Here is a 17,514-nt window from a genome sequence, read left to right on the forward strand (position 1 = left end):
TAATATTAAATAAGATATTAAAAAAATTATACCTACTCACTACTACTAGCTATTAACCAGAAAAATGTCGGCCGCACGAAAAAAACTGTAAAGAAGAAATTGTGGGAAATCGTAATTTCAACAATTTAAGTCCTCGCCATTTTGTCGAAGACTTCAAAAAGACTGAGATATCGAATAAAAATAATTCCAATTTCCTGCAAGATCTTACGTGGACTCAGTTATCAAAATGCAGGACAATTATTCCATATTGCAGAAGATCGACAAGCCTTCGCAATGGTGATCGCCAACGTCGGATAATTCTGATATGGCAAGTGAAGAAGAAGATGAGTAAAATTGGCCATTGACCTCTCCGTGGTCAGTATCTCTAGAAATAAGCGTTTTCGGGGGGTGTGCCGCTCGTCTATAATATTTTGTGACTATAATTATATTTTGTGACTATATAGTTGTAAATAATCAAGGCACCGCCTCGGTGATTACAATTTAAAAAACTACATATTAATCCCCTCTAAAGGTTAGAATAATAAAATTTGGTAAAGTTCGCCATGCAAGGTTAGGCCTTTTTTTGTCTCACCCGACTGGATTAATATTATTTTATGAAATCTTAGTTTTAGTAAAAATTTATTAATTTTGGCCCATACTATAAACTCTTGTGTATCTTATGAATTAAAAGTAAGTAGTTAACATTTTTTGCTTACCCCAGTGATGTTTGTTTCACTGTACTGATACGGCATTAATTCAATTGTATGCAGGTCGAGGTTAGTAATGATAAAGTTGTGCTTGTTGGTCATTAAGCCCACTTGTTGAGCTTGTTTCAAAACTTCCTCCAATATTTCGATACTGCAATCCAACACAAAATGTGTTGCTCCTGATCGCCATATTTCTTTAAGCACCGACCTATATGAAAATAATACGGTTACAAATATATTTAATAAAAGATAAAACATCTAAATTTCTAGTCGTGCATATAATAATATCTGTTATATCCTAAAATAATAAAAAAAGCTCTGAGTTGGGTGGCATCAGCGGTCCAATACTTTATACTTTTGTACTTTTAATATCTACTTTTTAAATTTTTATACTTTTTATTTTATACTTTATGTTTTTAAAAAATTCGTAGTTTTTAAAATGTAAACAACACTTTAAAAAATCCAAATACTGTTTGGTTCTGCGGCTGTTAGAAAGTACCCGAAAGTTGGGGCTGAAACCACTGAAAATGGGCTGAAGTTTGTTCATTTGTTTGTTCCAAACAATTTTTTTTATTTAGCTTAAATGCCTCGATAACTAAGGCCATTGGCAAAATAACTATTATTATTAAGAGATTACAAAATAGCTATTAAATTTTACTAAAGAGATACTTTCAGGAACTGTACCACCTTGGTGTATTTATTTGGATCGTTCGGGATATCTTCAAGCGATGTCTTCATGGTTTATTTGCGGGTATAGCTGATGTACTGTTGGTAGTCTGTTAATAATATGTGGTTTACAGTAAAGGTTATATTGCACTTACATGTTCGACGTTCATTATTGGTGGGCATTAAGTTTCCATGTGGAGATGTGAAGATGGAGAAGGAATGCGAAGTGATAAAAACCATACAAACGAGAAAACTGGAATATCTAGGCCACATAATGAGAGGAAAAAAAGACTCCCTGCTAAGGCTTATAATCCAAGGAAAAATCTCGGAAAAGAGAAATTTAGGAGGAGGATTTCTTGGTTGCCAAATCTAAGGGAGTGGTATTATCGGTGCAGTTTAATACAATTGTTCAGAGCTGCAGCCAACAAAGTGAGGATTGCTGTGATGGTAGCCAACCTCCGAGAGGAGACGGTACTGCAAGAAGAAGATCCAGGTATCAATTTTCTATGTTCGATTCGTAGTCTTCTTATTATTCGGGATTCGTTGCAGGTAAAGTTATTAAGACTTGGTCAAGTCAGGTTGAATTCTATCTAAGGCTGTTTCACAGTTATTTCAACGAGTTTCTCAAGATTCTAGGATTGACTTTTTAAACTTAGCTTTAAGGTCTTTGCCTAGTTGGATCGTTGTTTGAGTTGTTTGTCTAATTGATGAAGTAACCGCTTTTTACTTGGTGATCAGCAGTTTCATTACCATCAAGACCAATGTGCGATGGGGCCCAGATAAGATAGGTGAGACTTTTGTCATAAAGAGATTGATATATATCGTGTATACTCTGAAGTAGCGGATGATCAGTAAATATCGATTTTAATGAGAATATGGAGAAAAGCGAATCGGTATGCTTCATTCTTGAATGAGGTAGAAATGAATTTAAAGGCTTGGAGGATGATTTACTGCTCTCTCGTGTGAACACTGCATAATGAGGACAACCGAGTGGAACTTATAAGATCTTTTAAGTAGTGTGCATCTTACACGGCAATAATTTTTGGAATCATCAGTGTAAAGTATTAAATCAAAAGATGTTTTTTCTAGTATTTCTAGGAATGCTTTCTTTATAAGAGTAGGGGACTTGACTTTTTGCATTAAAAACTTTCCTGTGGGCTGGAGCTAAAAGCTTCTGGGCATGGACGAAGAGCGGTATTATGGACAAAATCTAATAGTTTTAGGTCAGATTTGGAGGCGAACATGTTAATAAAGCAGCCGTAATATATTTTGGATCGTGTTAGAGATGTGTAGACTGTAAGAATTATATTCTCATCAGCACCCCAACGGTAGGGTGAAAGAGTTTTTATTAGGTTCAGTTGCAATAGAACAGGGGCGTCATTTGATAGGGTCAGGGGGGCATTTGCCCCCCTGACCCTGAAAATGACTGAACTTTACAAAAAATAGATCAATTTTGTATTATGTTTGCATATATAATGTATTGTATATAATATAATGTTTGCCCCCCTAGCAAAATTTCAAAGGACGCTCCTGCAATAGAGTTAAGTAGAATTTATTTGATATTTCCAGTTTGGTGGGGAATCAAAAATGATTTCCAGAATTTTACAATACTTGTCCATTACAAGTACGGGATTGTTGTTGATTGAGATTAGTGGGTCGGAGGAGGTGGCTTTTCTACTGAATTTAATAACATTATATTTGTTTGGCGATAAGGATAAACCTAGGTCTTGAATTTTGTTTTGAAGGAGATCTACTGAATACTGTGACAGTTTGCAGGAAGTATTAATGTTTTTCCCATGGCAATAAAAAATTAGGTCATCGGCATATTAAACGGATTGAATAGGATTGGGGTGCATATATCATTTAGAGCAAGAAGAAAAAGGGTGGGGCTAATAACAGAACCTTGAGGTACTCCGTGACTCCGAAAACTGTTTCTGAACAATCAATGTAATCCGTGTAGATTTTTAATTTTTAATTAAATTACTTATACCAATAATTACTACTGAAGTTTTTAACTTCGATATTAAAGTTTTTTAAAATAAATATATTTTCATTATAAATAAACATTTTCATTAATAATATTGTATTATTATTTCTGATATACACCATTTTTAAAACCACAAAGAAGTTACCTGAAGTTTCCTCCGGATTTCGGAACATTTAACTGCCTTACGACGATTCTGTGGGATGAAGGATCAAATAATTTCAAAAGTTCGCCAACTCTCTGCAAACTTTCGTTATTTTCATACAAAATTACAAAATCTTTCCAGTTCCATGACACGATAAGATCATAATATGTTCTAGTTAGTGTATCAGGATAGGGATATAAATTGATAAGCGTCCCGTTTGTAGGGTAATCATCCCAGCGTACCTAAAACAAAAATTTATTAATAATTAATTTTAATTAATTAACAGGTTAATAATTTTAAGTAAATATTTGTTTAATAGATTATAATTTTTTAGTTGGTATGGTAAAATATAAGGGAGAGAGGGTGAATGGGAGCCACCTAAGGGAATATTTTTATTTAAACAATACTATTAACCTTTGATAAAATTTAAAAATGTATCGTAGAGATGGTGGTCCAACGCTGAATCAAATAAAAACAAAAACTGCCTTAATCTTTATCTTTAAAAATTTATATTATATAGGAAGATTTATATGCATAATTTTTTATATTTGACATTTTTTACACAAGACTAATTATAATAGAATTTATTTAAACAAATTTAAAAAATGATTTGGCACCCATTACCCCATCATGTAAGTAATTGGAGCCACCATTTATTTTAATAGTAAAAGTAAAGATAATTTCTAACAAAGACCATAATAATTGTAGGTAGCCCAAGCCGCAAGCGGATATTTTTGCAGTTACTCGAGTGAGTTAAATCACACGGGGAGAAACCTGGTATCCTGTAAATGTACCCCTACCATATTATATGGAATCTTAATACAGAGGAGTTTGTTAAGGGGGTCCGAGAAGAAATCTATCCTTAGATAAACTCAAAATCGTCAGACTAAGATAACGTAAGTTAACTACCTATTTGACCAGGGCGTAAAGAAATGGGCGAGTCACATTCACAGCGAATACTTCGCGAAATTAACGTCAGATCGAAAAACTGAAAAATACTTGTTCAATGTTTTTCAAAAATCTATCGAATGATATCAAACACGACATCCCATGGAAAGGAGTTGGGGGTAACTTTAAAATTTTAAGTAGGAACCCCGCGATATTTCGCGAAATGAACATAAGATTAAAAAATTTAAAAATACGTGTTCAATTTTCTTAAAAATCTATCGAATGACATCAAACACTACCCACAGAGGTGGGGTGGGGGATCAGATTATTTAAAATCTTAAATAGGAGCCCCATTGTAGGTATATTGCAGATTTTGATTCCTTACGTAAAAATAAGTAACAACTATTCCAGATATTTTTCGAATTATGGATAGATAGCGCTATAGTCGGAAAAGACGATTGTTAAAAATAGAAAATGAAATTAAAAAATAAAAAGTCCCCACTAAAATGGAAAACACATTTTTTGGTAGCTAGACCTACTCTTCCCAACCCAATCTAGGTCCCCATAACGCTCAAGTAACTGCAAATTTAGAATAATTGCCCTCACTATAATAAACTAAATTAAAAAAAGATTATACAAAACAACAACAAAAATGATAAAAAAAAAACTCTAATATTTTGCTTGTTCTAACAAAAGTCACAAACACATCCTTAAGGGCTCTCTGAATGGATTTTCCTTTATGGATTTCATAATTTTTTTGTTTGCTCTTTTTACTAATTCTTTAGTATTACCACATTGTACCCACTGCCACCATGTTTTATTATTTATTTAGGACCACCTGACCACCATACAATGTTTTATACCAAAACATGTAACTGCAAATTTGGAATACTTGCCTGCCTTCCCTTACTATAATAATAATAACTAAATCTAAGAAAAATGATAAAAACAAGAACAAAAATGATAAAAAAACTCTAATTTTGCTTGTTCTAACAAAAGTTACAAACACATCCTTTATGGCTCTCTGAATGGATTTTCCTCTATGGGATTTATCATCTTTTTATTTACTCTTTGTACTAATTCTTTGTTATTACCACATTGTACCTATAGGTCTGGATCCCGCGTATGAAAAAAAAGTTGATTAATAGCAAGCTGAAAATTTGTTAATAGCTTAAGGGTGTCTAGTCGAATAAACTTTGATATATGGGAACACTGAAACAGGGGTAGTTTTAATTGTGGAACAGGTTAAAAATTTGGAACGGTCATAGCACGAAAACGGCACATTTATTTTGTCCGACAGAACAGACTTAAACTCTCCGAACAGAGATTAAACTCTCATGAAAAAATCAGACTGCTATTTATTACCTGTCATAATTCCTGTCATTTGACATATTCTACATGTTCCACTCATTAAAACGCCCATTTGGTGATAAATAGCAATCTAATTTTTGCATGAGAGTTTAATCTCTGTTCGAAGAGTTTAAGTCTGTTCTGTCGGACAAAATAAATGTGCCGTTTTCGTGCTGTGACCGTTCCAAATTTTTAACCTGTTCCACAATTAAAACTACCCCTGTTCCAGTGTTCACACATATCAAAGTTTATTCGACTAGACACCCTTAAGCTATTAACAAATTTTCAGCTTGCTATTAATCAACTTTTTTTTCATACGCGGGATCCAGACCTACTACTACCACCATGTTATATTATTTATTTACTACCACCGTACAATGTTTTATTCCAAAACATGTTTTGGAAAATGCTTTATAGTGTAGATTGGGTTGCATAATCTGAAGGTGAGAAAGTTGATGGTTGAATATCAAAATTAATTTTTATTCATTTTATTAAACTTCGTCATTTAAATTAAATTACGTCTTATAATTCTATGATATCTATTTTTCTTAAATGAATGGTATGTGCCCGAATCAATATAATTAATGGAAACTGTATTGGAAATTGTATTACGCTATACTAAGGTAATAAATTTCTAGACTAATAGATGGCACTTACATACATGAAAACGATCCATTAAAGAAAAATGCAAAATATAATTAATGGAAACTTTAATGGAAATTGTATTATGCTACACGTGCTATACTAAGTTAATAAATTTCTAGACTAATAGATGGCGCTTACATAGGTACATCAAAACGATCCATTAAAGAAAAATGCAAAAAAATAAGTGAATGATGGATTTCAGGGATTCGAGGGTTACTTGATTTAAGTGCATTTTTTTCTAAAAATAAAACAGTGAAAACTTTTGTTTTCAATTCTTCGACCTTTATTACAATTTAATGTCACTAGCTACAGCTGTTGTTTCGGCAGAGTGCCTTTTTCAAGTGATGTGTTTTTACTGTGTGAGTCTACACCAGTGGTGGGCAAATTTTTTTAGTGGAGGGCCGCAAAGTTCAAGAAATTCTATAGGAGAGCCAGAATTGTGAGTTTTGTGTTAAAGCTATATGTATATACTGTCCATGTCGATGGACCATCGGCGGGTCGGATTAAATACCTTCGCGGGCCCGCGGGCAGTACTTTGCCCATCACTATTCTACACTTTACGGTCTTTGATTGAATAAGTTGAGGAGAGGGACGCTGTTTGTCTCAAGCAAGCTGCCCATTCAGTATTATATATGTATTTACTATTTTTTAATTGCTTATTTTCCAGAGATTCTAATAAGAATTGGTTAGGGCTTTTATTTTGAATATATAGAATTTGAAATTGACCATTAAGCTTTTGTGTTCTGGAGAATATGAAATTGGTCCTGGAAAATATTGGTTCTGGAAAATATGGAGAATTTGAAATTGGCCCTTTTGTGTTCTGCTACGTTTGTTAAAGGTTCTACCAATGTGACCGATATAAGTTTTTTGGTAGTAAAGCGATTACTATGGGACTATACAAAATAGTATACCTTAAATATTTAAAATATTCAAAATTTAAAACTTACTAAACATTTTAAATTAAGTCTTCTCGATTCTGTTTTACGGAATGAAAGCTTGGACCTTGAATGCGGAATCAATGAAAAAACTGGAAATCATTCGAGTTCTGGGTGTACAGAAGAATTCTGAAAATATCGTGGACAGAACACGTCACAAACAAAGAGGTTCTAAGAAAGATGAATAAAGAAATGGAAGTCTTAAATACAATCAAAATCAGAAAATTGAAATATCTCGGGCATGTTACACGTGAAGAGAGATACAAGTTGCTCCAACTCATTATGCAGGGAAAGATTTAAGAAAAAATGAGCATAGAGAGACGCAGAATATCGTGGCTGCGCAACCTGAGAGAATGGTACAAATGTACATCAAATGAACTTTTCAGAGCAGCCGTCTCCAAAGTCCGAATAGCTATGATGATTGCCGACCTCCGTCGGACACTTAAAGAAGAAGAAGATAAAAAATAATTTTTCAACAAAAACTATAAGAAATCGCTAAAAAATGCTCTACTGACTGATATCTTGTAGTTTTTGTTAAACAGAAACTTTTGTATTGGGGCCTGATTCTGTTGATTTACTATGCTGAACCTAAGAACTCCTACGCTGTCATCTGATTACGATTCTACTCTTATATTATACAGTAGAACCCCGCAAATCCGAACCCCGTTAATCCAAACGTTTGGCAAATCCAAACCAACGGAAAGTGAACAAAATTAGAAAATTCAAGACAAAAACTGAAAAACATGTTTATTATACAGAGTAAAACCAGAAAATTAAACAATGTAGGATTAATAGGACTTTGACACTTAAAATTTCTTAAAAATAAATACGTACTTTAATATGTAGTGCTTATAATAAAGGTTACATAAAAACATACATAAGTATACCTGGGTCCAACCAACGAGAAATACCAAGTCAATTATAGATTATGGTATCATCAAACAAGAAACACATATACAAGTTGAAGACGTAAGAGTATTAAGGGGACCGGAGTGTGGAACTGACCACTATATGGTAAGATCAAAATGTTTTCTACAGTATCGACCGCGACTACTACATCAAAATGACAACCAACCAGCTCAATCAAAATCACTCGAGACGGATTTACGTAAATACAATATTGATGCACTGCAAAACGACTCAACATCATTTTTATATAAGCTGTGGCTTAGCCAAAAATTGTCGAACCTGACCTACTCCTCAGCCCAGAATACCTATAACGAGATATTAAATAAAATCAATGAAGCAGCTTATGAAGCGCTCGGCACAGTGGAAAGGAACAAAAAGAATACTCCATTGTGGTGGACAGATGACATTGCTAATGCAGTAAATAACAAGAAACAAGCGTATCAAAAATGGCTGCAATCAAATGACCCAGATGATAGACGAACGTATGCAAGATCAAACAGAGAAGTAAGAAATCTAGTAACGAAAGCAAAAAATAATTCCTGGGAAAGTAAATGCGAAGAGCTCAACAAATATATAGGGTCAACAAGATCAAGAGAAGCATGGAAAACGATAAATAATCTGAGAACAAACAGAAAAGAGACTAGTAGAATAGATTTAATAGAAAAAAGATCTTGGATCGAACATTACTCGCAACTTTTGACTGAAACAAGACCGCAATTCACGAACATCAGTACAACAACATATGAAGTAGAATACGATGAAGACGATGAAATAACAGTACAGGAAGTCGAGAATGCAATACGAACTCTAAAAAATCGAAAGTCATGCGGACCACAAGGAATACCGAACGAATTACTAAAACACAGCCCACAAGTATTACGAGAATTACTTGCGTATGTTTTCACCTTATTCTATAAAGGTCATGATTTACCACATGAGTGGACAAAAGCACATATTAACAATATATACAAAAAAGGAGATAGAAAAAATTGTTCAAACTACAGGGGGCTTAGTGTCATAAACTCACTCTCAAGACTCTATGGAAAAATAATAAAAAATAAAATTGAAAAAGAGATGACAGATGTAGAAGAACAAAATGGCTTTCGTGCAGGCAGATCCTGTATGGACAGCATATTTTCTCTAAAGCAAGTTATTGAGAAAAGATTAGCCCACAACCTTTCCACCCATATAGTTTTTATTGATCTGACAAAGGCATACGATAGTGTACCACTTTCAATGCTCTGGATAGTAATGGAAAAACAAGGAATAAGCAAAAAAAATATACAAGCAGTACAACAGCTTTACAAAAATATGACGGTAAACATTAAAACTGGAAACAAATTAACGAGAGAAATTCCTATTAGTAAGGGCCTAAAGCAAGGCTGCTGCATAGCACCTACACTCTTTAAAATATATTTAAATGAGGCACTCTCACTGTGGAGAAGAAAGTGCTGCAATATGGGCATCCCAATCGATGACGATAGATTGTACACAATACACTTCGCTGACGACCAAGCCATTCTAGCTGAAGACGAGAGTGATATAGACTATATGCTCAGAAAACTGGAAGAGGAGTACACTAAGTGGGGCCTTACAATTAATATACAAAAAACCGAGTACTTAGTTGTAGGAGAAACACCAGAACGCCTACAAATTGAAATGGGAACTTTTTTTTTTTTTTTTTTTTTTTTTTTTTTTTATTTATTTATTATTTATACATATGACCTGGCCTCTAGTGACTAATCCAGGTCGTTTTTTCCTGATGGGATTACAGATATTTTTTTTTATATTTTTACATTTTTTACTCAACTATTAAATCTATTTTTACAATAACAATTTGCCATAATCTCTTAATTACGTATAACAAACAAATTTAAATAAACAATTTAAAATATTTTTGGTACTATCAACTCCCTTCTAAGTTATAAAGACAGTCCCTCTATTTTCAGAAGAGAGTTGGTAGTTTTTTTTTTTTTTTTTTTTTTATTTTTTTTTTATTTTTATTAATTATGTATTGAATTATTATTTTTATTTATTTATTTTATATTGAATTATTATTATTATAATTGTAAATATCTATTTTTGAATTTATATTTTATTTTATTTATTTTAACTTTATCTTACTCAACTTCATCAGGGTTGGATTATTGGTTGTCTTCTTCTATTATTATAGATTTCTTGTTGTTTTTTTGATATTATTTGTGCGAGATTGTTTAATATTTCAAAATATTCTTCATTTTGTAATATATCTCTTATTTCAATTCTTTCTAATCTTCTTCTCATTTCTCTGTGTTCTTCATTTTCTATAGAATTTTCACAATGTAACACTATATGTTCTGGTGTACCTAGTTCTCCACATTCACAATATGCATCATCTTTTAAGTTAAATCTTTCCAAATATGTTGGGTACGGTCCATGTCCTGTTAAAAAGTGTATTAAACCTTGTTTTGGATTAAAATAATTTGGAATGTTTTCTAATATTGGTATAAAATTGTATAAACGTCTAGATTTTGTTGAATTTTCCCATTCATTTTGTCTTTTTCTATTTATTATTTCTTTTAATTCTCTTTTATTTCTTATATCTAATCCTATTATTTGTATTATTTTTTCATGTTTTTCGTTTTTTAGCCAATAATTACATGCTCTTTTTTGTGTTTCTAAATGCATTGGCATTACTCCAGTTAAAACTGTGAGTGCCTGTGTTGCAGTTGTTCCAAATGCTCCCGTCATTCTTACAAGAAATCCTCTCTGAGCTCTATTTAATTTTTCTGCGTTTTTTTTATTTATTAATCTATGTGCCCATACACTTGAACCGTACCCTACAATTGATGCAAGTATTGTACTTAGGTATATTCTCATCTGTCGGAACGAAATTCTATATTCCTTCTGTGCTAGACTAGCAATGCTATGCATGATCTTTGTTGCCTTTTCACAGACACAATTCATGTGTTTTGTAAATAATTTTTGTTCGTCTATTATAATACCTAAATATCTTGTTTCCATTTTTCTTTTTATTGTTTTCCCTCTAATTTTTATAATTGGATCTCTTTCTAAATTTCCTTTTATTAAACTATATGTTGTTTTTGAATCTGATATTGTTAATTTTACTTTATTCATCCAATCATTTACTCTTATTAATACTTCATTTGATTTATTTTCTAATTCTCTTCTTGAGTTTGCATCTATGATCAACAACAAATCATCTGCATATGCTATGCTTCCAAGCACTTCAGGATCTATAGTCAATTGTTCCAGCAGTTCCTCTAGCATTACATCCCAGAACATAGGTCCACAAACTGATCCTTGTGGACATCCTTTTGTGATATGTTTTGTCTTTTTTCCTGTTGGACAGCTTAGGCTTGCATATCGGTCTTGACAGTAGTTTCTGAGACTTCCGTACAGATTCTTTGGACATCTCATTCTTCGAAGTCTTTCAAAGAATGACGGCCACCAAAGATTGTCAAAAGCCCCAGACACGTCTATAAAGATCATTAAAACATACTTTTTTATGCTTTCGTTTACTATTTCAAATACTTTATTTATTGCATCTTCTGTTGATCTACCTTTCCTAAAACCATACTGACCAGGATGTAATCCAATTTCTGTTCTTATTTGATTTAATTTTTTACATAGTAATTTTTCTTGTAATTTTCCCATTGTATTCAATAAACATACCGGTCTATATGATTTCGGTAAGGCAGGATCTTTATCTTCCCCTTTATGTATTATTATAACTTCTGCTTGTTTAAAATTATTGGGAAACCTTCTTTGTCTAAGACATTCATTATATAATGATGTTAGTACTGGAATTATTTGTTCCGACAATGCTTGAAGTATTTCAACATGAATATTATCAGGTCCAGGTGCCTTCTTTCTTTTCATTTCTCTCATACTTTCATATACTTCTTCTTCTGTGAATTCCTCTATTTCTCTTTCTTCTTCTATTTGGTATTCTTGTATCATTTCTTCTCTTATATTTCTTTGTTCTACTGTTTCTCCTTCTAATTTATCTGGAGGTAATAATACATTAATTGAAATGGGAACTATAAATCCAACAGAAGTCTTCAAATACTTAGGAGTCCCAATATCTTCAAAAGCAGGGAGTAACGACGAAATACATTCCAGGATTGGCCAAGCAAGATCAGCCACCAGACAGCTACACGGACTATTGTGGAGTAATAAAATAACAAAAGAAAATAAAAGAAGAATGTATAAAACAATAATAGAAAGTATTGGGTTGTACGGCGCTGAACTCTGGGAAATCAACCAAAGAAACAAGTCAAAAATCAAGGCGATGGAAATGAACTATTGGAGACGATGTTGCCGACTCACTAGACTTGATAGGGTGAGAAACGAAGATATTAGGAGACAAATGGAAATCGATCTAGATATAATAGACACAATCGAAGCCAAAAGACTTAACTGGTATGGACACCTTCAGAGAATGCCTGAAAATAGATGGCCGAAAAAAATAAAAAAATGGACTCCACCCACAAGAAGAAAACGAGGTAGACCAAGACGATCCTGGAGAGAAGATGTCGAAGATGCAATGACCGCCAGAGACTTAAAAACTGAAGATTGCTTCGACAGAAATCGCTGGAGATTAGGATGCGAGAAGCGGCGACAGCTGTAGAAGACTCGCTTATTATATATATACATAAACCTACTTCGGTTCTTTGTTCTTTCGTAGTCAACTTGAGTCCAAAAATATTGTCCACACTCTTGTGAAAACGTTTTGCGACTCAAAATCAACGACAATTAAAGCTGTGAATTACTAGTTAGGCTACCTTTCGGATAATCCTTTCGGAATCCGAACAGACTGTCCCCCCAATTAGTTCGGATATTCGGGGTTTTACTGTACTTACTAATTTTTAGTACTTACCTCAATATGAGGTATTTCCTTCATATCACAGATAGATTGCACAGTGTTTGAATTATCTTCAGACATGGGCCCAAAAATTCCAACCACCCCTTCCTGTAAAAGAGAACATGTGGCTCTGGCTGCAAGGTAAGGGTTATCCTTAGGAATGTGTTTGACTATTAGATCCAAATCTATATTCTCATCTTCTCTGTTAATTTCTTTGACGGCTTCCTTAAGAGCGGCTTCTTGGTTGGTGTTGACTTCATCAAATATTGCACCTAAGATTAAAAATAAATAATTATTAGTATAATGTAGATTGTGGATTTTAAAAGGGTCGTTAAACTCTACAAATAAGATTTAATCCAAAATATCTACAAGATTAAACATAATGCCAATTTTTTTTTACTTGGACACTTTCTTCATTTAGCCATGTTAAGAAAAATCGTAACAAAAAACTTATAGAAGAAAGAAAAAACTGGGTTAATTGCTTAACTACGCGGTACCTAATCCACAAAGGAAATGGAAGAAAACCGTCATTCAAAACAAGAAGTCGCAAAGTTGACAAAAACGCAAAACACTAAAAATATTAAATAGTAAAATGATGTACATGCTAATACAGACATAAAAAATATATTGTTAAAAGATGTTAAAAACATTAATGATTTACATCAATGTTTTAGTGCTAAAGATCAATACATACTTCCAAAAGAGCCCGTAATCCACTTAAAGATGAACTTGTCCCAGATCATCTTCTAAAAATATCTAATAGCCCAGTAAATGAATGGGAAATACGGCGATACCGTGTAATTTTCAGGGGTAACTCCGAATTGCATGAAAATGTGGATTTACGTCCTGCTTACCCTTTACTTCAAAGTTGAATTTACGTTCAAGAAAAAAAAAATAAGTTCAAGATAATCCCCGGAAATGGATAAACTGACTGATTATAAGCAACTTTTTTTAGGCACCATAATTTTTTGAATAATATCATTGTAGTTACACCCGAAAATCAACTTGAAACCATAATAATTGTGCCAGTTCTCATATTTATGGCATTGCATAGCAAATTCCATTTGAAAAAATTTGCTATATATGTTTGGATTTTTTTTTGGGTTTTAAGATATTTTTCGGGTGTAACTACTATGATAGTGGTACTATTTTTTCACCTGCTTATATAGATCACCTGACTCCCCTGTGGAACTATTTTTTCAGAACCTGCTAAATTTGTTAGATGACTTGCCTCATAGAAGCAGAAAAATTCTATGCGGGGACTTCAACATTAATTATGATGCTGCTTGTGCTACCCAAATGTCCTTGGTCAACATATTTGAATCATATGGTCTCTCAATGCACGTTAATTCTCCTACAAGGATTACAAAAACTTCATCTACTATAATTGACTATATTGTCTCAGATTTCTCACCCCTTGATGTCTGCTCTACAATTGTTAATGCGGGATTATCAGATCATGAAGCAGTATTTACGAAGTTTAACATCTTCAGCAAACCCTCCTCGAAAACCCGACGTTTAGGCAGGATTTTTTCCGCTGGGAATTTTCATAAATTTCAAAATTTATGCTTAACTTCTGAGTGGCATTTTCCTTCTGCGGACGTGGACTATAATTTCAACGATTTTATAGAAAAGCTTGTCTCTGTCTTCAATAAGGCATTTCCTTTAATTTCAATTAAGCCAAAACATCACAAACCCTGGGCTACAAAAGGTATTCGCATATCAGCCAAAAATATGCGCTCACTATTGTATATCAAGAAATTTGCTACCAACGTCTCTGTCACTCAATATATCACCAAGTACAGGGTAACCTATGTAAAACTCATCAAATCAGCTAAAAAAGCCTACTATCAAAATCGTATGGAAAGCTCTAAAAGTGTTGCAAAAGAAACTTGGTCCATAATAAACGATCTTCGAAATAGAACTCACGCAGTACAAACATTTGCCCTTCCAGACCCGGAAAATCTAAACGAATATTTCGTTAATGTGAGTAAAAATATAACTTCTACTATTTTGCCACAAAAAGATCCCATTTCCTATCTCCCCAATTCAGGAGTGTTCTCGAATTCATTCTTTTTAAGACCAATCGATATAACTGAACTGATCCAAACTATCAATAGTATCAAAAGCAAATCATCCTGTAGTACTGATGGACTATCCATAAAAATCTTCTCAAATCTCACAGAAAATGTGTTGGAAAACCTCGTCTCACTAATTAATGATTCCTTTGAAAGAGGCAAATTCCCAGAGTGCCTAAAGATAGCCATTATTATTCCCCTTCATAAGGGTGGTGAAAAATCTAATGCTTGCAACTATAGACCTATTGCCTTACTACCGGTACTTTCAAAAATTATTGAGAGACTCATAAAAACCCGTCTCATGTCCTTTCTCATTGATAACAACATCTTATCCCAAAATCAGTTCGGCTTTTTAACTAATAAATGTACCACTGATGCCTTGTTTTCTGTGTTTCATGAGGTTTACCAAGCACTAAACAATAATCTTTATACTGCCACTGTTTTCTGTGACTATGCCAAAGCTTTTGATTGTGTAAATCACGACATTTTGATTAAAATTCTTTGAATTGGTTCCAATCTTACTTGAATAATAGGAAACAAATAGTTAGAGCAAATGATACTGACTCTAGTCTCAAAAACATTGTATGTGGAGTACCACAAGGTTCAGTATTGGGTCCTCTACTGTTCCTTATCTTTATAAATAACATCACTAACTTAAAAATCGATGGAAAAATTTTTCTTTTTGCTGATGATACCAGTATCACTTGGAGCAACTCAACTATTGAATCTCTTCATGCAACTATAACTTCTGATTTGCTTACGATAAAAACCTGGTCTGACTCTAATTTACTCTCTTTTAACGTGGATAAGACAGTAGCATTATCCTATAAAAGTGCTCTTCAACCCCTGCTTGTTAATAACAGCCAGATCTCTACCGTTGATTCTGTAAAATTTCTTGGTATTTTTTTAGACAGCAACCTCAAATGGTCCCTTCATATCGATGTGTTAAGTAAGAAACTCGCCTCAGCCTGCTATGCTATAAGATCTGTTTCGAAAGAACTCAATTTAGCATCTTCTAAACTAACATATTTTTCTTTGTTCGAGTCTGATCTGCGATATGGTCTTCCTTTTTGGGGTTCTAGTACAGCTGCCCAGTTAGATGTTATTTTTAAATTACAAAAAAGAGCAATAAGGTATCTGTTTGGCCTCAGAAGAACAACACATTGCAGAAGTTACTTCAAAGATCACGGCATTTTAACCCTTACATCTTTATATATTTTAGAAACTGTTTGCTTAATTCGTAAACACATACATGTCTTTCCAGCAAGGCCTCGTCATGACTACTCCACCAGAAATTCAAATTTTGATGTCTATTTACCGATCCCGTCCTCTGAGTTAGTAAAGAAATCTATATTATATTACGCAAAAAAACTATACAACCATCTTCCTTTACAACTCAAATCTGCAACATCTTTCCCAAAGTTCCGTAAAATGACAAAAGCTCATCTATCTAAAAGACCATATTATTCAGTAGAAGAGTTTCTTAATGACTAACTAAGAAATTACAGTAATGTACAAGTAACCAAACTTATCTATATTTGGGTGTCACATGCAGCAGCTTAAACTTATTAGTTCCTATGTCTATAAATAGTTTACTTTGTTGTATATTCACTTTGCAATTTCTATAAATTGTTGCAAATATATCGATTTTGTTTTTTTTCTTTACTTTATTTACTTATATTTTGTATTTATGTATATTTTTTATATTGACGATTTATCAAATTTCAGAAAATTGTATTTGTTATTGTTATTGTTAGATATTATTTATTTATTTTTTCTGACTTTAATTAAGCTTTGTCCATAAAATTTGTATTTTCAGTGACAATAAAGCATATTTCTATTCTATTCTATTCTATTGATATTATGCAAAGAATTATGGTGCCTTGCAGATTTAAAATGCCTTTATCTAGAAGTTGGTTGAGTTTATCGAGATCAATGTAGTATACCTTTTTTAACCCTCCATTACTCGCACACGGTGTATGAGAACGGCCCTCTAAATAACTTCCGATAATTCTGATTGTAATCGAGATTTTGAATTGCATATTTATATCTCTTCAGTCATCAGTAAACTGTGGACTGTGGGTGAAGTCCACGTGCAGTGTAAAAAAAGATATTACGCTTTTATTATTAGGCAACACGGTGCGGTACACCGGGTGTGAGTATTTGTGCACAAATTTTTGTGTTTAAATTAGACATCGATAGTTTTAATTAGTAAGGTAATTTAAGATCTTTTTCTTATTTTCAATGTTTATATATTTGTTTATTTATATTTAGATATGGATTACAAGAAGGAGAAGCAAAAATTATTAAAATTGAGGAAGTATCGACTGATAAGGAAACGTATGAAGATGATAATGAACA

General features: G+C 33.0%; 1 protein-coding gene across 1 annotated transcript in view; it reads right to left on the minus strand.

Moving 5' to 3' along the window:
* LOC114339210 (glutamate receptor ionotropic, kainate 2-like) overlaps positions 1-17,514 on the minus strand; it is a 192,667-nt gene that overhangs the window by 116,748 nt on the left and 58,405 nt on the right. The window contains exons 2-4 of the mRNA XM_050645520.1: positions 13,091-13,347; positions 3,485-3,723; positions 696-894 (exon numbers count right to left, since the gene is read on the minus strand). Coding sequence (XP_050501477.1) covers positions 696-894; positions 3,485-3,723; positions 13,091-13,347 — 695 coding nt within the window. The remainder of the gene's footprint in view (positions 1-695; positions 895-3,484; positions 3,724-13,090; positions 13,348-17,514) is intronic.

This window comes from Diabrotica virgifera, chromosome 3, assembly GCF_917563875.1.
Source record: "Diabrotica virgifera virgifera chromosome 3, PGI_DIABVI_V3a".
Taxonomy (NCBI): domain Eukaryota; kingdom Metazoa; phylum Arthropoda; class Insecta; order Coleoptera; family Chrysomelidae; genus Diabrotica; species Diabrotica virgifera.